Here is a 23,237-nt window from a genome sequence, read left to right on the forward strand (position 1 = left end):
TCTTAATCATTTTATCATCAATAAGCCAAAACCCACTTAGGGGGCCTAGATGCACTTTCAGATATATACTTAGTCATGCTTGCTTCATATGTATAAAGAAAACTCCATCCAAAATTTAAGATAAACAATATATACAATGATATTCAAGATTCATTCACACATGCATAGATTGTGAGGGAATTTGCTTTATACATATTTAGTTCTACTAACATCAAAACCTTTGTGGTGTTTGATGCTTGTAAAATTAGTTTTGGTAACCTCAAATATCTTCGTGATGTTTGATGTTTCTAGAACCTGTTCTTTGTATACATTCATCTTCGGATTATATGTGTACTTAGAACTTTAAATTTTTCAAATATAATCATCTAGTGAGATTGTCATCAATTACCAAAATGGGGGAGATTGAAAGTGCATCTAGCCCTTATGTGTGGTTTTGGTAATTAATGACAATACCTATGGACTAACAATAATATTGAGTTTGTTAGTAGGTTGTTCCATAGGCAATGCATTGAGAGATATGCATGAGCTATAAGTGAATGGGGAGATTAAAAATGTATCAAGATAAATAAGCTCTAGGTTATTTCATAGGAGATGCATAAATGATGAATCATGAATTTCCTGAGAAATGCCATGAGAACAAAGAAAATGCATCGTTGTTATTGAGCTCCTAGTAATGCTCATAAGGAGAAGGAAAAGCTCAAAAAATTTGGCAATAAACTTGAAGACTGAGTTACTTGTGGAGATTAAGTAACTAAAGGTATAGCATTGTCAATAGAGTTTTATAGACTAACCCATGTGCTATGTGCTTTAGAATGAGTGGGGTTAGGTTCTATATGAAGATTGATAATATGCATGAAGGCTAATAAGTTACGTGTGGAGATCAAGTAATTTAAGGTACAAAAGTTGTTAATTAGGTTTTATGGATTAACCCATGTGTTTTGTGCTTGAAAGTGAGATGGGGTTAGGATCCATAAGAAGACATCAGTTGAATTGAAATCATATATGCCAAGAGTGAAGAACAAGAGTGGACTTCGTATTTGATAAAATGAATTCCTTAAAGATGTCGAATACAATGTGGTTTCTATGGCAAGACGGTGAAAGGCAAGCAAGACTTGGCTACGATGGATCATCTATGGTGAAGGGCAAGCACATGGCTTGGCACCGAAGGACCAAGGTGGTGGTGAAAAGCGAGTGAAGGCTTTGCGCCAATGAACTATGTGAGGCCATGTGAAGCTATGAGGGATTCGCATCAATCATGTGAAGAATCAAGAAAAGATGGCGTGAAGAATATATGAAAGTTGGCATCCCTCAAGGTTTGAATGAAAGAAATGGTACTTGAAAGTATTCAAATGCTCAAAGTGGTTCAAATGAGTTTTATATTTGAATTTGAGTATAGGTATACCGCACTATTAAGAGGGATGCAACGTGAGCTAATTGTGGTGTCTCAGTTCTCAAAGTGTCCTTTTAGAACCAAAAGATGAGAAACACAATCACCCACGGACACCGGGAAAAAGGGCTGAGTTGCCTGAGTCTGGAGTCTCCAGGTTGGGCCGGATACTCCGGGATCTGGCATTTTGGCTAGAGTCTCCGGGTGAGACTTCGCCAGAGAGTCTCAGTTAGTCTTTAAATGTTTCAGGTCGGAGTCTTTGGGTGGTACCGGATACTCTAGAGTCTGGAGCTGCCGGAGCCTCTGGCAAGTCTCTAGGCAATGTTTTTAGTGGGGGCGCTAAGTGGTACCCGGAGTCTCCGGGTTGGGCCAGATACTTCGGGGTCTAACGCTTTAGCCAAAGTCTCCGAGTGAGACTCCGCCAGAGCCTCTCTATTTGGGTTTAAATGTTTCAGGTCGGAGTCTCTGGGCAAACTCGGAGTCTCCGGGTCAGTTGAAAAAATGCTGTAACAGCTAGTTTTTTGAGGTGGGCTATAAATAGCCCCTCACCCCATCATTTGGGGCTGCTGCAAGGGCACGAAAGAAACATAGTTTTAGAGCCAAAAGAACTCATTTTCACTCCATTTAGTGAGAGATTTGAGAACAAAAAGTGAGTTGGGTGGTGAGATTGGAAGATTCAGTGCAAGTGAGCTAAATCCAATCTTGAGCGCTTGAGTTCATCGGCAAGAAGTTCGATTGCGTTTGTTACTCTTGGAGCTTTGAGCTCCTAGCCGGCTAGGTGTTGCCCGGCGAGCTCCCGCGCGTGTGGTGAGCCGCGGGAAAGTTTGTGAAGGTCGATCTCGCCTCCGAAAGGGAAGAGATAAAGCTAGTGGATCGAAGAAAGCGGTTGAAAGAGACCCGGCTTGTTGGAGTTTTCTCAACGGAGACGTAGGATTCATGGTGGTGAATTCGAACTTCGTGAAACAAATTCTTGTGTCTCCACTTCGGTTTGTTCACGTTTGAGCTCTTGCTCAATATTTGCGCATATTGCTCGATCTACTGGTTTGTGTGTTTCTGATTGTAGGTTTTTCGTGAATCTACTTGTAATCATCACTTGGAACACACGACATCACTTGGTTTGAGTTAGAACTCTGTAGGCATACTTTATATTCAGTTTCGAGCTCAGTTCTGTACAAAACCCGGAGAATCCGGATTTACCTGGAGGTTCTGGAACTGTACAACTCGGAGACTCCGGGTTGACTCGGAGTATCCGGCAAACAATGTTTTCAGCCTCATGAACAGTGTTTTCAGCCTTTTTCAATTAGTGTTTTCTTGCATATATTTTGCTAGAATTGAGTAATTATTGTCACCTTAGGATTGTAACTTCCACACTTATTTAGGGTGATTGTGCACTAGTTGAGCTTAGCATATTTAGGTTTTTCACTTGTGAAAAATCCGTTAATTTATATTCTGCTGCAAGTTTAGGCCAACGGTAAAAGGGGACGAATTTTTGTAAAAACGTCTATTCACCCCCTCTAGGCGATATCATTATCCTTTCATTAGGTTCAGGGGTTTATTCAAGTAAGTCTAGGGGTCCTAGGCACCTCTGAAATGCAGATTCTTCATTTGGCTTGCTGTCCTTAACCGTTGTTGGATGGCAGACAGGTTGGCTAAGCGGGGACTACCGCATCCAGAGTCTTGTCCCCTTTATGATCAGATTGATGAAACTATCCAACATTTGTTGGTGTTATGTGTGTTTGCTCATCAGGTTGGGCTGCACTTGGTTTGTCCATAGCTGGGAGTTTCTGTGTTCTCTAGCTGGTGGTGCTGCGCCATCAAAATGGTTGCAAAGTAGCATAGGAAGGGCCTCAACTCTCTCATTATCCTTGTTGCTTGGGAATGTTTGGAAGCACCGTAATGGTTGTGTATTCAATGGGGAGGTTCCGAGTGTTAGTTCAATTTTGAGGTTAGTCACGGATGAGGCCATGCTGTGGTGCCGTAGGGGCTTGTGACCTCTCGTCTCTGTTATCTGGGTAGTCTAAGTTTCTTCTTTTCTTGGGTATGTGTTTTCGTTTTCGTTTGTTAGCTTGGGTTTGTTTAGTGTTGTACTTGTTTGTTCTTCCTTCTTAATGAAATGGCGTAGCTCTCTTGCGTATTAAAAAAAATTAGAAGGGTATATTTGTCTTTTTCGAAATGCCACTGAGGGATGCCATAGTTCTCAAAGGGGGAAAACCGAAGAAAACTTGCAACAATCAAAACAGAAAAGAAAGGCTAATTGACTCTGGTTTTTCTGAACTCTGATGAACTGGAAAAAAGGAAGTCAGGGAACAACATTCTTAAAACAGAACTTACATGCAACAACAAACAAATAGGATCGACTCCCAGTCACGTGACACAATATATGGACCCCAATGGACCCCAATCTGAATTCACGTGAAATTGTTTGCAAGCAAATGAGATGGTCTACATTCAGAACTTGCAATCTCTTGTGTTTTTTAAGGATAAATGCTAGCAAATTTTTTGGTTGGGTCGCAAAAATTATGTATATCCTTACAACCGATCACAAAACTTGACGGCTTGCAAGTTGGAATGGAAGGGAACCACATACGGACAACCAAGATACCCTACAACATCACCGAAGTGCAAGCACAATTGCACTTGCACAAAAAGGTATATTGAGATTTTCAGCAGTGAGTTGCTATTACAAGATAATTAAATGTAAAACTTTGGGTGCTAACTTACTTCTTTTCTAAAAGTATAAAGAGAAAATTATGTATTTTCTTCTATCAGGTATGAAGTGCAAGGGGAAGCTGCTATTTGGGTGCAAACTGTTTGTGCCTGAATAGCCGACTGCACCTGATACTTTGACATTTCCCCATTTAAGGGGTGAATAAGAACGGGAACTCAACTATATTTGGCATCAGACAAAGCTTATATTCCATCATCCCACCCAGGAAGGTTTGCGCTAGCTTCATTGACCATTTTTACTAGTGTAACCTGCATTAAGAAAATATTGGGGAAGATCGATTGTCAAGTACAGGAACAGTCACAAGAAAATTTCATGTGGATGGTGAACACTTAAAAGCACCTCAAAATCATAATACATCTAGTGTATCATAGCAAACATGTTGCCTTTTTTGGATTTATTTGCTGGTACACGTACCACACTTTCTGGGACTCCAGGAGGTGGCAATGTAAGATTTCTTGGTGGTGGCCTATCTTGGAATGATCGTTTGTCAAATCGCCATTCACCAATTTTTCCGTAGGTCAGTTCACCCTGAAAGGTTTAAATTATCAAATACTTAATCTCAGTACAATAATGGGAACAATGGCATATTTACTTTATGCACTCAAACATATTAATTTCATATGAAAACCAGATATATCGAAGAAATTCAGCAATTAGGGATTCTAATACCTTTAGTGAATAGTCACATCCATAGGTGAAGTGGATAATAAATGTGTTCCCGAGCTTTGTATCAAACGGCGGCTGCATTTTTTGTTATCATGTCGCTCAAATACACCATTTGAAGTGAAGAATACAATGGAGGATAAAAACTCAAACAAGTGGAGAACCTGGATCATGAAATCTTTACGAAGGATATGTTGAACGCCATGCAATGCGCTAGCAACAGCATATGCATACCTAAAGGTCAAAGAAAAACAACACAAAGAAGGCTAGAATTGTAACAAAGTAGCAAGCGAACAGATGAACATGTACAATTTGTCATTGCAATAAAAAGCTCAAAGCTCTATTGCGATGAACACACACACACACACGAGAGTGGACAATCTTTTTGTGCGCTTTCAAGTGCAGCGCTTTTCTGCTTCACGTTTTCTTTTATATGAACAAGTAACAAACTAGCTAACAGACTCCCTAGGAGCTCGTCCACGATTCGAGCTTGCCGCTAGAGCTGTGGACTCACGCCGATCGTGCACACAACGTCGTCTACCGACTCACTAATCTCGTCGTGAACACAGGCACGACTCAGACCATCAACAAAGTGGCTCACAAGCCCACTCGACTCTAGACTCAAAGCCTAACCGAAACAAAACACAATAAACAGACTCCTAACAAACGTAAGGAAAGATAAGACTATTTCCTAACAAATCCCCCCTTAATCTTGGTGTTTTTGCTTGACTTCAGTCGCACCAAGCTTCTTTCTCAACTAGAGAAATCTTTCACGTCCAAGAGCCTTCGTTAGAATGTCTGCTCTCAGCTCCTTTGTGCTCACATGATCAATATCCATCTTCCTGTCAGCAACACACTCGCGGATGAAATGATACTTTGAATCTATGTGTTTAGTCTGATCATGGAGTACTAGATTCTTGCTCAAAGCAATCGTTGACTGATTATCAACAAAAAACCTGAACTAGTCTGGTGTCGTTGCCGTCATACTCCCAACAAATCTGCTCAACCAGATCCCTTGGCACGCACATGATGCAGCTGCGATATACTCCGCTTCACAGCTCGACAGTGTGACGATCTTCTGCTTTTGTGAACTCCAAGTGACCAGGGATGAGCCAAGATAGGGCACAACACTTGCAGTGCTTCTGCGATCTTCCACATCCCCAGCAAAATCATTGTCACTATAGCCTGTCAATTTCAGATCAGACATGCCTCCTGACAGAAAACATCACCCATATCCTTCTGTGCCGCTGATGTATCGTATGATCCTCTTCACAGCTGTCATATGCTGAGCTGTTGGAGACTCCATGAAGCGACTAACAAAACCAACAGCAAATGCAATGTCCGGTCTTGTATTAACCAAATAACGCAAGCTTCCAACAATACTATCCAGTACTATTTACTTATGGACTTCCGTCATTCTTTTGTAACTTCAGACGACTCTCCATGGGTGTTGCGTTTGGATTGCAGCCCTCCATACCTTCCATCTCAATGATCTTCCTCGCATAGCTTCTCTGACTCAAAGAGATCCCATTTAGATATTGATGCACTTCAATCCCCAAATAATAACTAAGAAGACCCAGGTCGCTCATACTGAATTTTTCCTTCATCTATTGCTTGAATTCAAGAATTGCCTCGATGGACGACCTTGTGATGATAAGATCATCAACATACACCCCTACAAGCAGGGATCTACCTTCCTTGACCCTCCTGTACACCGCGTGCTCCAATGGACTCTATTCAAAGCCGAGTGATAACAAGGTGCAGTCCAGTTTTGAATTCCATGCACGTGGTGCTTGCCGAAGGCCATAAAGTGCTTTGCAAAGCTTGAACACCATATTAGACTTCTCCCTATCAATGAACCCTGGAGGCTGGACTGCATACATATCCTCTGCAAGATCACCATTGAGAAAAGCCGATTTGACGACCATATGGTGTACTTCCCACCCGCCATGGGCTACCAGTGCGATGAGCACACGCATGGTTTCCATTCAAGCTATTGGAGCGAATACTTTGTCAAAATCAATCCCTTGCCTTTGTGCATATCCCTTTGCGACCAACCGAGATTTGTGTTTCACCACATTACCCTTAGGATCCTTTTTCAGTTTGAAGACCCACTTTAAACCAATCGGTTTTTGATCCTTAAGCAGCTGGACTAGATCCCAAGTCCTATTGTCGACAATGGACTTCATCGCATCCTCCATCGCTTTTCTCCAGCACTCCTTCCTGAGTGTTGCTTCCACATTCACCGGTTCTTTAGCATTGAACAAACACAACTCACTATACTCAAGATTCAGGGGCTCTGTTGTCTGCTCGAGGTTATGTACTGTGCGAAATCTAAGTGGCACACCTTCTGAGTCCTTTTCTTCCCCTAGCGGCGGAGTTGCCCACTCAATTCTTGTAGCACAAATATGCTTCGGTGTTATCGGACCATCTACAGGAACTTGACTTTCTCGGTTCACCTGATTCTCTTCCCCCCTGGCATCAAGCATGGGATTATCTCCTTCCTGCAGCCCTGATTCTTCAATCACAAATGTATCCATATTCATGCTAGCAGGAAAATTCTCCTTGGGCACTGCCTAATCCGATCGCCTCTGTTCTTCAAAAACCACATCCCGTGACACATGAAGTTTTTTGAGTTTGTGAGTCAAAGAAGCGATAAGCCTTTGAACCATCCTCGTAACCTATAAACACCACCTGCTTGCTTCTATGTTGTAGCTTCTACAGATGAGGTTCGGTTACTTTCATGTGAGCCAACAGCCAAACACACGCAGGTGTTTCACTTTGGTTGTCGTTTGTACAGGGCTTCAAAAGGGGTTGTGCCGGTAAGACTTCTGGTTCGTGCATGATTTAACAGGTACACCGCAATGCTTGCTGCTTCACCCCAGAATCTCCCTGGAACCTTCATGCTTTTGAGCAGGCTCCTACTCATGCCGACAACCGTTTGATTCCTTCGTTCCACCATCCCATTTTGTTGAGCTGAGTATGGTGTAGTGGTTGATCTTTTGAGGCCTTGCTGATCACAGTAGCTAGTGAACTCATTTGATGTGAATTCCCCTCCACGATCCGTCCTAAGTTCCTTCACCTTGAGCTTTATTTCATGCTCTGACCTCGCTTGCACAAGCTTGAAGGCTAACAATGCTTCATCCTTCCTCCTGATCAGTACAATCCACATGTATCTTGTGCAATCATCCACAATTAACATAAAGTACCTTTTGCCTGATGGAGTTGCCGGTGAGATGGGGCCACAGAGATCTCCATGAAGCAGCTCCAAAAGTGCTAAAGAAAATGGCATATTATGTTGTTTTCCTGCAGGACAACCTTCACATAGCTATTCGACATGATCAATTTGTGGAAGCCCATCTACTATACCATGTCGAGCCATCTCCTTGAGTGCTCGGAAGTGAATGTGCCCAAACCCTGCATGCCAGCGCCATGCTACGTCCTCTGCCTTTGACAGCAGACATACGGGTTCAACAATATTCAGCATCAACTTGTACATGCGGTTCCCTGTACGCGACACCCTCGTCAACAATGCCTGCCTTTATCAAATATGCAGAGTTCCCCATCTTCAATCACTATCTTGCACCTATTTTCATCAAGTTATCCCAAACTAACAATATTGCTCTTCAGCCAGGGTATGAAATACACCTCTGATAGAGCTCGATGTCCCTGATCCTTACACTCAAACATGACAGTGCCCTTGCCCACAATTTCTACCAGTGAACCATCTCCAAATTTTACTGTCCCACTAATTGAATTATCAAGAGGTGCAAACATGGAACGATTACCAGCCATATGGTTGCTAGCACCGCTGTCGAGGTACCAGGCATCATGGCCACAGTCCACTGGGATCACCTTCTCTTCATTCAGGAAGACCTACTGTGGCATGCCCTATTGTGGAACTTTATCTGTGATCTGCACCAACTCACAATGCTCGACCATGAGCAACGTAGGCTCGCCCTCATCAGCATGGGCAAGGTTCACCTCTTCGCTCTTCTTTTCCCGTTGAGGCTTGCGGCAGTCACGAGCCCGATGCCCATACTTGCCACAATTACAACACTTATCCCACGAAAGATCACGTGTCGGATTTTTACCGCCGTCATAGGTCTTCTTGCCACGAAATGGCTTCCTGCAATGCTTGTCGCCAATGTTCACCTTCTGGCTGCCAGAGCTCTCCTCTCCGACATGCCTCTACTTGTGACGCGCCAACCACTTCTCTTCAGTGAGGAGCAACTTGCTCCCTCCACTCGAGCCACCATTCTTCTCACGTCGTTCCTCCGCCGCCTTGAGTTGGCCCGTCACGTCTTCCATCGTCAGCGACTCTAGATTGATAAGTGTCTAGATCGAGAGTGCAATCTAGGAGAAGCGGGGCAGCACCACTCTCAAGTACTTCTGGACCACCTCTTCCTCAGCACGATTGTCGCCAAGAATACACAGATTGCTTACAAGGCCGGTGAGCCTCATAACAAAATCGTCCACAGACTCGCCGTCCGGAACGAGATGTCCTCAAACTCCCGGCGGAGGCTCTACACATGAGCCTTGCGCATGTGATCGCCGCCAATCCGCATGGTATTCAGAGCGTCCCATGCGGCCTTTGCACTGGTTTTGCTGCCCAGTGTTGCTAACATCTCTGGTGGCACGGCGCGCAATATCGCCTCCATGGCCATACGATCCTCCTGGAAATCCTCGACGTCGTGCTCGACTACGTCCCACAGGCCACGAGCCTGCATCATGACTTTCATCAAGAGGGACCAATCAGCGTATTTGGTTCACGTGAACATTGGATACGCGGCCGAGCCGCCGATCTCCGTCACCACTCACTGTACCACCAGGTCGTCGCCATCACCGACGCCACTGCCGCTGGCGCGAACCCTGGGACGCGATGGTGACTGCGAACTTCCGGACATCCTCTCACCATCACCTTGCTCCGACATCTTCGGACCGATCGATCAACAACCCGAAGCCTTGATGCCAATTGTCATTGCAATCAAAAGCTCAAAGCTCTGTTGTGATGAACACACACACACACACACACACGAGAGTGGGCAGAGTCTTTTTGTGCGCTTTCAAGTGCAGCGCTTTCCTGCTTCACGTTTTCTTTTATATGAACAAGCAACAAACTAGCTAACAGACTCCCTAGGAGCTCGTCCAACATCCGAGCTTGCCGCTAGAGCTACGGACTCACTCCGATCGTGCACACGACCTCGTCTACCGACTCACTGATCTCGCCGTGAACTCAGGCACGACTTAGACCATCAACAGAGTGGTTCACAAGCCCAATCGACTCTAGACTCAAAGCCTGGCCGAAACAAAACACAATAAACAGACTCCTGACAAACATAAGGAAAGACAAGATTATTTCCTAACACAATTTGCATATAAGAAAAGGTAATTCTTACATTTCCAAGACCCATCCAAAAGTTTTATCTGTCTCCTGATCCTCTTTCATTTGTATCGACATATTCATCCATGTGGGGGCAATCTTCTCAAGCAGTGTCTAAAAGGTTCCTCGGATGAAAAGAGATTGAATTAGGTGACGTCTATTGAGGTTGCTAATCCAAAACAGTAAACAGCAAGTAAAATACAAACCATACAAAATTAAGTGCATTGAATGGAGGTTCACCTCTTCCTTAACACTTTAGATAAGGAGTGTCAAGTCTGTGACACGAAATTACCTTCTTAATGATTACAGGAGAATTCCCAATAGGGTCAATATTCGTGACAGGACCTCTTTCTTTGGGATAGTATTTCCTGATGATTTTTTCATGTTCTGATGGTGTGATGTAAAAGAAAGGGAATGCTGCTGGATCATTGTCATGGGCCACATTTGGTAAAGGTTTCACAAATACATGATCTGGTTCTGCCATTAGTATATACCTGCCATTTTCAGAAGAAAAAAAAAACAGAATAGTTATAAACATATCCGAGTTATTTAAGCATGGAGGAAGAGAACTATGGATGCTTATTCTTTTTTAAGTCATGCCTGACTGGATGCTGAATCATGAGGTATGGCGTGGAAGGTTAAAACTTGCAACAAACAGAAAGTAACAAAAGCAAAAAAGACAGATCCGTCTTAACTCACTCTTCTTCAATCTTTGCTTTCTGAAGCCACTGTACAAATGCCCATGGCCTATTTAGGACGACATAGCCCTAGAAAACAACACCAAAATCAAACCTTATAAGCATTTCGAAAGAAGAAGATGTTTTTCCCTAGTACTGCAAACGTGTGCAAAACTACAGGCCTATCAAGACTAAATGTCAGACATGCAAGTTGAATAGGTATTTAAATTCGATATCAACGGATTGCAGAGTGGATGATAATACTGTGAAAAGTTTACCATGATTCTATGATCCGCAAGCAAATTTCTTGCCAAATCATAAACTTTTACAGGCGCAGTACCAAACCATCAAACTGTGAGAAAGTAAAGGTGTTTTCATTCTTTTTATTAGATAAAAATCACTTCAGTTTGTCACTGCAAGTTAAACGGCGGCAGCAATTTTTATCTCCAAAATACTCTATTTGTGTTAGTCTCAGATTGCCTATAGCCCCACATTTCCCCACGTTGATCAACAAACAAAAAAGGAAACCGAAACGAGAGAGGAGAAAGATTGCGTACGTGATCCTTGCCGGCGGGGAGTGGGTCGACGACGAAGGTGGGGATCTCGTCCATGAGGCCGTCCGGCTTGCCGGAGTGCAGCACGCGGGTGAATCCTCCCATGGCCTCGCCCCCCGGCCGCGCCTGCATCCGCTTGTACCAGTAGTACATCACCCGGCACTGCCACCTGCTGTACGCCGCGTCCGTCGCCGTGAGCGCCACGTGGAACGGCCGCCGACGCCCCTCTTCCCCGGCCGCCGCGCGCATCCACGCCGGCATCGGCACCACCGGGTCCCTCGCGCCCCCGGCGCCCGCCCCCGCGCCGCCGCGGAGCACCATGGCGAAGAAGTTGTACGAGATCAGGAACGCCCCCGCCGCCACCAGCGCCAGCAGCATCACCGGCGCGCGCCCCATGCCGCCGCCCGCGGCCTTGCGTGCCGCCGCGTTCATCCCTCTCTCCCTCTCCCTCTCCCTCTCGAGATTCTAGAATTCTTGGCGTGCGCGTTCAGGCCGGGAGGGAAGCGAGGAATAAGAATTAGCAAATGGCATTATGGTAACTAACAATTAACGACATGGACTCGCTCAAAGAAAATGGTGAAGTGCGGTGGCCTGTGAGGCCCGCATGTAAGCGAGATGGTTCGAGTCAACGGCAACGTTGTGCTCGTCGACGACGCCGCGTGCGCTCGTTGACCTAACTGACCTGAGCTGTTGTTCTGCAATCTCTCATTCTCATCATCTCTGAATTTGTTGATTAGCTCGAGCTTCGACTGAGGCCGGAGACCCGGTTTGTTTTTTGCCGTAGAATATCACCATCTAGATTATTTAGAGAAACGACTTTTTATTAGATTATAAATTATGAAATTTTATTATACAACTTGATTTGTGAAATGTGAGAATCAGTTTTAGATTGAACCGTTTGCTTTTGCTTTTGAGGTTAAAATCCATAATCAGAATAAACAAACAGCACGACTTGATTCAAACGGTAGGGAACCATGTGCAAAAGCAAGAAACGCATGAGTGCAACCGCATGCATAAAACAGGCGACCATGCTTGCGATGATTGCAACGTCCAGCTTTATGCTACCACAGCGATCCTATTGGCCCACGGCTAAGTATGTTTTAATGGATCGGAAAATTAGACGCAAGCTTCAACACACAAAAAAAAAAAAGGACTGATGTGACACAGAACAAAACTGGTTGCAAACTACACCGTAACTTTGTGCTAAACATGCTTTCCTAATTCCTACCCAACTATATGGAATTTCTTCAGGGAAACAGCAAACACAGCATTATCACAGTTCACGCACTCATCTTCGGTTTCACATCAGTATTAGCTTCCAGCTTCCTACTTCTTCGATTTAGATTGATCGCCGTCCGGCTTCAAGATATTGAGGTCGCCGCCTTCTTTGCTAGCAAGATTTGCAGCTTTTATCTCATTGCAGTGGTTGATGAACTTGGTGAGTTCCTGCAAAGTAAGAAATTTGGTTGATTAAGCTCAGCACAAAATATGAAATATGGACAAGCAGCAGTAGGCCACAACATATGTTTCATAACCTTAATTGCAAAATTTCTAGTGTATTTAAACCAAAACTACTTAGGAGTCAGCAATAAACGCACATCATGTTTATTTTTTATTTTTTTCCATTGCCTCAACACTGGATTACAAGCTGCAGTATCTAAACGCACATCCAAACCCACACCACACGCTACACATGCACACCAAAACACCCTAAGACACGCTAGACCTACAACCTATACACACACCACGCATCTCTAAGAAGGTCGAGGAAGTCACACAGGCTTCGCAAGCAGTGGGCACATCGCAGTCCCATTGTAGCTCCACGCGCATAAGGCTAGAGATTTATTTTTGAGGAATAAATCCCTAGTGAGACACCTAGGTCGATCCCCATCGCTCCCAACCACCGAGCATCGTGTTTATTTGCATTACTTCAAGCTACCCGGTTCACAATAAATAGCTAAGCATGAAGACAATAGTGGATTACAGTAAAAGGAGAGAATTTGGAACCATGGTACAGACAGCCTGAGATACAGGACTACAATAGAAAATGCTAAATAAAAAAACACTTCATCAGAGTAAACATACATATGCTCGAGTCAAGTAATAAAGTTCTAATAAGATTGATTTCTGTGTGTATATGGGTATTTGCATTATTATTTAACAAATAAACCTGCAATAAACACTGTGGACAGGGAGGAAAATGCTAAGCACCTAACCTGCTAAAATGACAGGGAACCCACATTAGTATTATTGTAACCCGCTAGAATTTGGAATGCAAATTTGAATACAAATTCATAGTTAAATTACTGTCAACGCCAAATTCCAGTTCTCAAACAATGTATTTACAATTTAGCACTGCCAAAACACAACAATATTAAATCATATCAAATTAACCATCGTCACTTAGCATCTGCAAACACAATACAGCAATATCTGCAACACTAGATCATTAGGTGACAATGGTCCTTGAGGGACAATAGGATCCACATCAACTACTGCACTGGCATATGATAATACAAAAATCTAGTCAAAATTGGCTAGATCTCAAAAGTTTAACCACATGGATCCCGTGGCGACCCATATTTAGTGACAGTAGTAGTTCACAAGATAGCAACAGTTGTGTGGTTATAATTGACCAAAATGTATATTCCAACTTACAATCATGATACAATTTAGCAACGGCTGCACAATTTTGTCGGAAAGCACACAACATTTGTACGACAAAAAACAGTGCACTGTCACTCAATTAACATATGATCGCAAGTGATATTTACATGAAACAAGGGAACAAATCAGAATTAGATTAATTTATAAAACTGCCGCAAACCAAAGTGTGGACTTCAATTAATCTTATGTTCTAAACGAAGAATATAAGTGTCAATTGATAGAGGAATCATTTGCGAATGCTACGGTGCGCTGCACTCATGCTCTCTATTATACCTTGTCGGCGTCCATGTCCTCAGTGAACTTGTTCGGCTTCACGACCCTCTTCCCTGCAAGATCCAGAGGCAAACCAATGAATCAAACAGACCCTAAAAGAGCAAGAAACCAGAATCCAATGTAGGAGGAGGCAGGGCAGGAGAGAAGGACCGCGCCGCTCGATTCGGGGCAGGCATACCTTTGCGGACGTGGGGGGCTTTGCCGTGGCGGCTGGGAGGGATGGACTTGTTCTTCTTCTGCCCCTTGAACAGGCTCTGCTTCTGCGTCATCTCCCTCCTCTCCGAACAGCCGCCGCGGCTTGTGCTGTCGCGTCGCGCCGCCTCTTTGGGGCTGCTGCTGCTGCTATGGCGGTCGGAGATGCGCCGACGATGCCTAGGGTTTTTCTTGGCGTGGGACTCGGATGAGTAAAGAAGGTTCCTGCCTTCTCTAGTTTGATGGCCCAACATTGAGAGGCCCAATTTGTATTCAACATGGAGAGGCCTAATAGTTGTAAAAGGAAGGAATACTCATTCAGTCAGGCCCAACAGTCTGTGTTTCTTCTTCTTCTTCTCATTCAGTCAGCCTCTACAGCTCTACTTACAGCACGTAGAACGAGGTGTTTAGAGAAAGTGTTTATAAAAAAATCGGATTTTTTTTCTCAACTACACTGACAAAATACTTAAATAAATACCACTATTTATATTATTACTAACAAGATAGTTAATCATCACATGTATTCTTTGTTCATATTGAAAATTATAATTTTTATATAAATATTTAACACTCTTTTCTTAAACACCTGACCATAAGTGCCCTTAACCCATCTAAACTACAAGTACGTACTCTCAAATATGAGATTGAGCTGGTAAAGTAGGAGCGCTGCCGCAGACACAATCAGGCGCTGATTCCTCTATTTTACGGTAATGAACAGAAGCGCCAGCTTGTTCATAGATATTTCAAGTTCACAAGACTCGCAGAACAAAGGCACATAACAAAACGGCATGAAGCGACCAAAGGGAGAAAGGAGGCGGGCACCGGGTTCGAACCCGGGTGGCCTCAGGCTCGACGGCCTGCTCTACCAAACGCATGGGAGAAATGCGAAGCAAGATTCACGTTCACTTCAAGCATGGGTCACCGGAATAACAAACACACTGTAGCGGGTCTTGTTAGTCTGTAACAATTGCATGATGGATGGGGGTACAAGTGCAAGCCATGAGAGAATGCACGGCTCATTTTTAGCAGACCTCATTTCAGTTAACCGATAAAATTTTACCAAGCGCATATTTTCTTCTTGGAGAATTATCAAGCGCACATTTCGATTTCAGCTCCGCCTGCTTGAAAATTACACCGACTGTCAAAAACATTGGGTTAATACTCATCATTCTTGGGATACTTAGCTAGCAACAAGAAGATGATGATGACGATGATGGCATCACGAGGTCTCAGTCGTATCCATTTTCGAAGCTTCTTCAGCACCCTTAAAGGCAAGACGCAGCTTCCTCAGTGACGACACTTTCTTCCCGTTGTTCTCTGCCATACCCGTAGCATGAACAGTCGCATATGGGACTCCTTTAAGGAGCTCAAACATGGGAATGCTCAGGTTTGACCGGGTCATCTGCTCGAGAACCTCCGGTGACTGCATGTACAGGTTGTTGCCTTCGTGCGTCACACTAGCTTTTGACATCCGCAATTTGGGGTGCTCTTCAAGCATTTTGATGAACTGTTAACCAGGGTAATAGGTTTAGATATCTATGAGCAGCAGACATAAATTGGTAATCTAGAAATGTTTGCATAAATGTATGGGAACCCAGCGTTTACAAGAACCCTTGAGCCAGAACAAACATGGCGCATCGTTTGAACTTAGCAAACAATGCAGCCAGTTCTGATGTTTTTTTAAGACTTAGCTATGCAATTGTTAATACTTAAAACAGTCCATATCTATACCCTTTCTCAACTACATCCATACATGAACGGGACTATACGAATCAATCTACCTCAGACTAGCATACACAAAATGACATAGCAGAGCATATGTAGGAATTAGAATAAGGTAATCCGGGCAAATGAAAATTGTTCATGGAATCAGAATTTAACTCCACTGACATGGGTTTGCAAGGTTTTGAGCTTGTTACTAACCTCTGAAAGAGTAGATGATGTATCCAGCTCGATAAGGGTACCAGGCCCACATACAAGGCAATCTTTGTCTCTGACAAACTCGGTTACTTTAATATGAGTTCCTTCAACACCATTGTACCTGTAAATAAACATAAATAATCGCTGGTCATAAACTGAACATGTGTTGTGTTTTTGTAACCCCATCAAGAAATACATTTGAGTCAAGTATAACTGTTGAAAATGTTAACAGCAGTAGCATCTAGTAGGATAACAATTAAAATGCTGAGGAATATAGTGACAAATGTCACCAACCAATTTCCATCAAATCTTGTCAAGTAATCAAGCATGCGGAGTGGCAACACAAAAGGCAATTATCAAACCAATTTGTATCCGACCTCTACGCTGAAGCTGAATCACTATACTCCTTTCCCCCTCAACCTAGGGAAACACTCTCTTGTGTTTTTCAAACATGTGAACACGCCAGACTCACGTACACGCACTAACTTTGGGAAGAAATAACGCTCAACATATTTTGTGACACCGGTCAAAATGTCCACACAACATCTTAAATACAAAAGCTCACAGGTCACAACCCCAGTAATAACTCTAAAGATACAGCACCCACACGTGCAAGCTAACTCGTAATGAGGCTCATGCCACTACTCAACGTTAGGTCCACTAACAAGCTAATTCTTTTGTGGGGCTGCCGAGCCGAGTTGGTTCCTGAGGGCAGCCCCCAGGAGGGCGATCTGGGTTCGATCCCCAGCGCTCCCAGCCGGAGGCATCCCTTAGCTCCTTTGTGGCTGGAGGTTGTGAGCCTCCTTTGTGAAGAAAAAAAAAGGTCCACTAACAAGCCTAACTCACAGCTACAAGCATATACGAGATCATCTCAACCAACCAAATGCACGCAGTTATATGCAACCTACTTGATCATGCATGTTGTATCTGACATGAAACTAATTCCTACTTTGAATTCTAACCATGGAAGCAACAAACTGACTATACAACATGACAAGATTAATCCCAACATTCTCTATGTTAATCTTGACATCATGCTTCATATGTCATCAAAGAACCGTCTGCTCATCATAACTATGAGCTTTGGAAGTTCCTCAGGACATTTGTATGCATAATGCTTCCATCTCTTCTCAGTTGTAACAGTGCACCTTCAATGGAGCCTTGTCCTTGTCCTCTCAGTCACCCTCATCCTTTGCTTCAGTGGCCTTCCACCCAACATGCATCAATAGCATGTGCTCGTGCTCATCATTGCTGAAGCCTTGTAGCCACTCCTATGGGCTCTGAGTCAACAAAATAACCGTCAAGGAGCTCGTTGGTTGACTCAAAGGCCACGAGTAGTGGATGCTAGGCTTCAGTGATGATGACGAAGAGTAGAAGGCCATGCACATGGGAGAAAGAGGGTGCAAGGATAAACCAAAGCTGAGTTGTTACAATTGTGAGAGATGGGAACTATGCATGCAAATGTCATGAGAAAGGAAAGGAGAAAGCGCTTCATGCCAGAGCTCATAATAATGATGAAACAACTCATCTTTGATGATGCATGAAGCATGGCAAATCACGATAAAGGGGGAGACCATTGGAACTGGTCTTGTCACGTTGTGTCGTTCATTTTGTTGTTTGCATGGTTAGGTTTAAAAATAGAAATTAGTTGCACGTGAGATTCAACTTAGATGAGTAGATTGCATGTGCCTGCATGCATTTGACTAGCTGAGACAAGCCTCAAAGATGTATGCAGGTGTTAATTAGTCAAATGGGTCAACTGTTGATAGAGGATTCTTCACGAGGATCGTAGCGTTGAGTAGTTGCATACATGGAGCAAACATAAGTTGACAAGATGTGTTGTGATGCGATCCGATTATTTACAGTATCCAAGATGAATAGGCACCTTTATTTTTCGATTCTTTTTTCTCATACTTAAATTTCATTTCGAATTTGGTTCTATTTTGTTGGCAGTCAACGCTTAGTGTACTGTTGAGGTCTCAGGACGTGCAACCAAGTCATTAAAGACTGATGATCCATGGGATAATAAATCTATCTAGTTAAGGACCATTACTTCTCTCAAAATTTGCATGTGCATTATATATCGCTACACATGATTCGATTAAATTGAATAGTTTTGTGACTTATTGCCCAATAAACAGTGTTATATCTGGTGTTTATCATCAATAGAATCTAGTGTGTAGGATACTAGGATTCCTTTATGGTCTAATATGCAAAGTAATTAGTTTGTTTGGAAAATGGAAATTATTCTATTAGTTAAATTTCAGGTGGCAATGGATTTGGTTAAAAGCTGGAACGAAAGCATTTCTAAATAATATATTTAAAGAACTCCTTTAGTCCTCACTCTTTGAGGAAACCAACTTTTAGAGTAAGAATGGGATATGACCAAGTGGAACTCACGTGAGATAGTTTGACACACTTTTGCTGCACCCAGAAATAAGCTTGAAGGCTTCCAATGCACAAGCAGCAGATATAATTGCATTCGTTGAAGCAATGGCTGGGATTATATTCTTGACAACACCCTGAAATTCATAAAACATGGCTAGTACTACACATGTCAGAGTCCTATGAAACTAGACATTTCAAGAAATTGAAAATTATACATCACATAAAAGTTGAACTCTGTTATCCAATTAATCGAGAATTCAAACTAGCAGGCATAAATAAATATAGAAAAAACTGGCAGATTAGATGACTGACAAAAATAAAAATTAGGATTCCAGATACTAATATATATGAAAAAATATTATTATTTCTGTGCCAATATCAAAGCAGACCGCATATTGAAAATAATTTATTTTTTTGAATTTGTAATTCCATGGATATAATAAAACGAAGCACTATATATGCCATGCACAGAGAATATGTCGCTGATCTGCCAAGCAAACGGCACAAAAATATTCATGACAAAAGAACACTGTTTAATATTATGGAAAATAAAAACGCCATGTACAAAGAATGGGAAGCATGGTTCCCTAGTGAAGTGCTTAAGCACCAGGTAAATCATGTAAAATAATCAACTAGATGATGACTTTTTGTGCAAAAAGCAACAAAGGAACACATGTACAATAGCACCAAAATCAAAGATAAACTGATAATCAGGTGAGACATATTCATTCAAAATTAAGGTTGACCGGCGGAGCATGTGCAGTTAGCCAGTTACCATAATATAAGGCTATAATTATTTCAAAAAATAAGCAATTCCATGTCTTAATGGAACTTAAAGAAGCTGTAGCTCTGATTTAGAGCCATTCTTATGCTCAGACCTTAGCTTTTTTATATCATTCAAGCCGCCATATAAGAAGACAATGAGCTATTCTGCAGTGGATTTTTCTTTCCCACCCAGCCCCACATTGCTAGCCTCTTTGAACATAAAATTTAACATAACAAGGTTGTGTCGTTTAACATCACAACGTGAAATAGAGATTTAATGTAATTAATGACTTCGGCAGAAAAATGGGCTAAAATTGGTTTGACTATAGAAATCATGCATCATTGCCGAATTGAAGATAAACCATATTCTATCAATATAGGAAGCAAATATTTTGAGATACGTAAGGACTAAAATACAGCCAAGGCTTGGTCAATAAGCAGAGAACAAACCTGAGTCAATGAATATGTAACACCAGAAATACCAAAAAGCTCTGCTCTCTTTAAAGCCTGTATAACTATACATGTCAAAAGACTCTACAGAGAACACTATTGGTAAAACAAATTACACGACATTGCAGTAAAGCATACCTCTGAATAAATCCACTGCATATGTTCTGCATCATCAGCATCAAATGGTTTTCCAGGATGAACCTACAACAGTGGATTTAACTGTTGAGGCGTGGGAAAAAACCTGAGAGAAATCATAAAGAGGCAAGAGTAGTACCTCATCCCATTTGATCAAATGAGCATACTCAATGCAATGAGCTGCAGTTCTTGGAGTCTCAGCGAGGGTACATAAGGGAAATTTAACCTGGGGAGGAAAAAGCCATATGTTGCACTCAAAGCAAGGTGTTGTCCCCGGTATTATGACTCTAGCATGACCTTTGAAGCCTTCCGTTCCACCATCTACCATAGGTTTAACTGTCTCCGGAATTGGATTGTCATTTGAGTCATACTCTGCAATACGAACGAATAAGTGGCGAACCATTATGTCATGCATGATACATTTTAATTTCTACTGTGTAAATAATAACATAGTAAGCTTTGATCAACTGATAAGCAGAAATACAAATAAACTACATTACAAATGTCATGACCAATAATATTGGGCAAATATAGTCTGCATTGAGGACAGCAAGTGAACTTGTAGTCAAAACCTTGAGTTTATCTCCACAGCATCATAATTTTCACTTGGGAAAGAAGTGATAATTTTGAAGAATTATAAGCAGCATGCAGTGTTGACCATTGATAGTTTAAGTTGAAGTGGATATAAAACAAAATGGATTAATCTCTAGCGCACATTTTCATGTCAAACTTTATTAATCCCTATTGCATGAGTGTGATGGATGTAGTTCACTTGCAAATCTTGAGGTGTAATGTTACAACCACAATTCTAGCGGAACAAAAACATGTAGGCGCAAGGCTGCAGTCTCCTAGTTTGAAGCCTATTTTCCCGAGTCACAGAATATATCTACATAAAATTTGACATGGAAAAACGTACCTAAGAAACCACAAGCCACAGAATTGATATAGCTTCGAGCTTCAATGGAATCAAGACCAAGCACAATTATGTGGAACTGACTGTAGAACTCTATCTCTTTGTCTTCAATCCTGCAAAAATGGGGCACAATGTTCACTCCACTAACCCGCTCCATAACCCTCTTTGCCGCTACTTCAGCCTTGGACTTCCCGACATCTTGAAGTCTGTTCAAGAGTACATACAGGTCACGTTGAGACGATAAAAGATGACAAGTAAATATATAAAGAAATCTAATATCAAAGCACACAAATAGTTGCAGCTGAAATGAAGTGAGGCTTCAGCTTAACATGATGAGAAACCAATCCAAATTTTAGCCTAAGTTTAATATTAAAATGGAAAATGATAGTTCTTCCTTTTCCAATTCCCTAAGATTTGCCTTGGAGAACTCAAATTAGTCTTACTGCCGTTATCTATCCTCACAAGCCATTATAAAGTTCTTAGTGAAATATGCCTATATGATGTTGCCATCACCATTACATTGAGTTACAGTTTGTTTTACCCTGCATCATGTCTAGCATTTTCTGTCATCCGGTGACTCAAAACTTGTAAACGAATGCATAGTGAAGGCAAACCAAAGGCAGGAGCTCTGGCATACATTTAAGAAGAAGAGGCAAAAGAGATCTATCAGTGGAATCAGAACGCATACAGGAAGCTAGAGACTGGCATTTGAACGGAGCATCAAAACTTAACACTACCACAACATAAATCCCTTCTCCTCGCCCAACTCGCAAGACAATAACAGACTAAGATACACTAGCGGCGGGGATAGGGAGACGGCCGGACGGACCTGAACAAGAACTGGCGGTTGAGGTTGGAGACGTCGATGGTGTCCATGTCGATGACGTGCAGCTTCTTGAACCCGGATAGGGCGAGGTCCTTGAGGAGCTCGCACCCCAGCCCTCCCGAGCCCACCACCAGCACCTCCACGAATCTCCCAAGCAGGTCCCGCAGCTGCGCCCACGGACCAAGCCAACCTTATCAGAGTAAGTAGAGGGGGAGGGATCTCAAGGAGATACGGCGAAGGAGGATGCGGCGGCTCACGGTGGGGCTGGGGTCGAAGGTGGCCTCAACGAGATTGCCGGGGCGGGAGAGGAGCATGTCGAGGTCCCGCCACCTCTCGGGCTCCGTCGGCGCCGGTAGCTCCGCGTCCGGGGAGGCCATCTCGGCGTCGGCGGTGCGATTGCCTTGTCTTGCCTTCGAGAGGGGAGGGGTAGAAGAATAGGGGGAGGTGCGGCCGGACTGCGGGCTTTGATGGGTGCGGCGGAATAAACCCCCGGAGCTTGGCTGGACGGCCAGGATGCGTGATGCGCCCGATTGGACGGCTTTCGGCGGAAGTTGGGAGGCCCGGTTTTATTGGGAAAGCTAGCCGATTACGGAGAAAGAGAGCTCACCAAACAGCCTCGCACCGCAACCTACACGTAAAATCAATTCAGATATAATAATGTACAGGAGTTAAATATGATATGTTTAGATATAAAAGATAAATAATGAGATATTAAAATAATGTACAGAAGTTAAATATGATATGTTTAGATATAAAAGATAAATAATGAGATATTAAATATATTTTTAAATATATGAAAGATAAATATTAGACACATATGAAAAATAATTAATGTGAGATTAAATGTATTTTTAAAATAAGAAATGTGAAGAATCTTTACACGATGACCGTTTGATCAATTTAGATGGACGGTGAAGATCGTTTAGTTCTATCACAACTCGTGTATTTTATAAAAATATAGATATATATAATTTAAGCGGGCACCAATCTTCATACTAACCTGTAAACCCTTTCAAAACCCTAACAAAGATTTAGGACTCGTTACTACACATATCTGCCTCCAAACCCTTACCATCATGATCTCTCGAGGAGGAGCTGATTCAAAATATTAAGAGATTGTTGGAGGCATATTTGATCAAGCTCTGACTCCAGAATTTATGTCGGATCTAAAGTTTATAACTTAAAATAAAGTAATTTATACCTATACTTTTAAGTATAAAATATGGATAAGATGGCTCACTAAACATTCTCAATTGTCTCTAGCTCTAACTCCAAAAAAAACTAAAACTAACCTTAAAATTGAAGATCTATCAAAC

The 23,237-nt window shown here is 42.6% G+C and overlaps 3 protein-coding genes across 3 annotated transcripts; all 3 read right to left on the reverse strand.

The window, feature by feature from the left end:
• Window positions 1–3,998: 3,998 nt before the first annotated feature.
• On the reverse strand, window positions 3,999–12,026 carry LOC133899355 (hydroxyproline O-arabinosyltransferase NOD3-like). Its single transcript, XM_062340344.1, has 8 exons — window positions 11,396–12,026; window positions 10,861–10,928; window positions 10,454–10,655; window positions 10,178–10,275; window positions 4,943–5,012; window positions 4,785–4,856; window positions 4,530–4,643; window positions 3,999–4,363 (listed from the first exon to the last, which is right to left on the reverse strand). The coding sequence occupies exons 1-8, from the start codon at window positions 11,822–11,824 to the stop codon at window positions 4,298–4,300; spliced, it is 1,119 nt and encodes a 372-aa protein (XP_062196328.1). The 5' UTR covers window positions 11,825–12,026; the 3' UTR covers window positions 3,999–4,297.
• A 444-nt stretch (window positions 12,027–12,470) lies between these two features.
• LOC133899365 (uncharacterized) lies at window positions 12,471–14,793 on the reverse strand. The gene is made up of 3 exons (XM_062340356.1): window positions 14,511–14,793; window positions 14,333–14,385; window positions 12,471–12,838 (listed from the first exon to the last, which is right to left on the reverse strand). Exons 1-3 carry the CDS (start codon window positions 14,776–14,778, stop codon window positions 12,719–12,721), a joined length of 441 nt encoding a protein of 146 aa, XP_062196340.1. The 5' UTR covers window positions 14,779–14,793; the 3' UTR covers window positions 12,471–12,718.
• Window positions 14,794–15,559: 766 nt separating this feature from the next.
• Window positions 15,560–22,388, reverse strand: LOC133899374 (NEDD8-activating enzyme E1 catalytic subunit-like). The gene is made up of 9 exons (XM_062340368.1): window positions 22,179–22,388; window positions 21,925–22,088; window positions 21,099–21,301; window positions 20,322–20,554; window positions 20,186–20,248; window positions 20,048–20,104; window positions 18,845–18,966; window positions 16,448–16,565; window positions 15,560–16,031 (listed from the first exon to the last, which is right to left on the reverse strand). Exons 1-9 carry the CDS (start codon window positions 22,296–22,298, stop codon window positions 15,744–15,746), a joined length of 1,368 nt encoding a protein of 455 aa, XP_062196352.1. The 5' UTR covers window positions 22,299–22,388; the 3' UTR covers window positions 15,560–15,743.
• Window positions 22,389–23,237: the final 849 nt, after the last annotated feature.

The sequence above is a fragment of the Phragmites australis genome, chromosome 2 (assembly GCF_958298935.1).
Source record: "Phragmites australis chromosome 2, lpPhrAust1.1, whole genome shotgun sequence".
NCBI lineage: Eukaryota > Viridiplantae > Streptophyta > Magnoliopsida > Poales > Poaceae > Phragmites > Phragmites australis.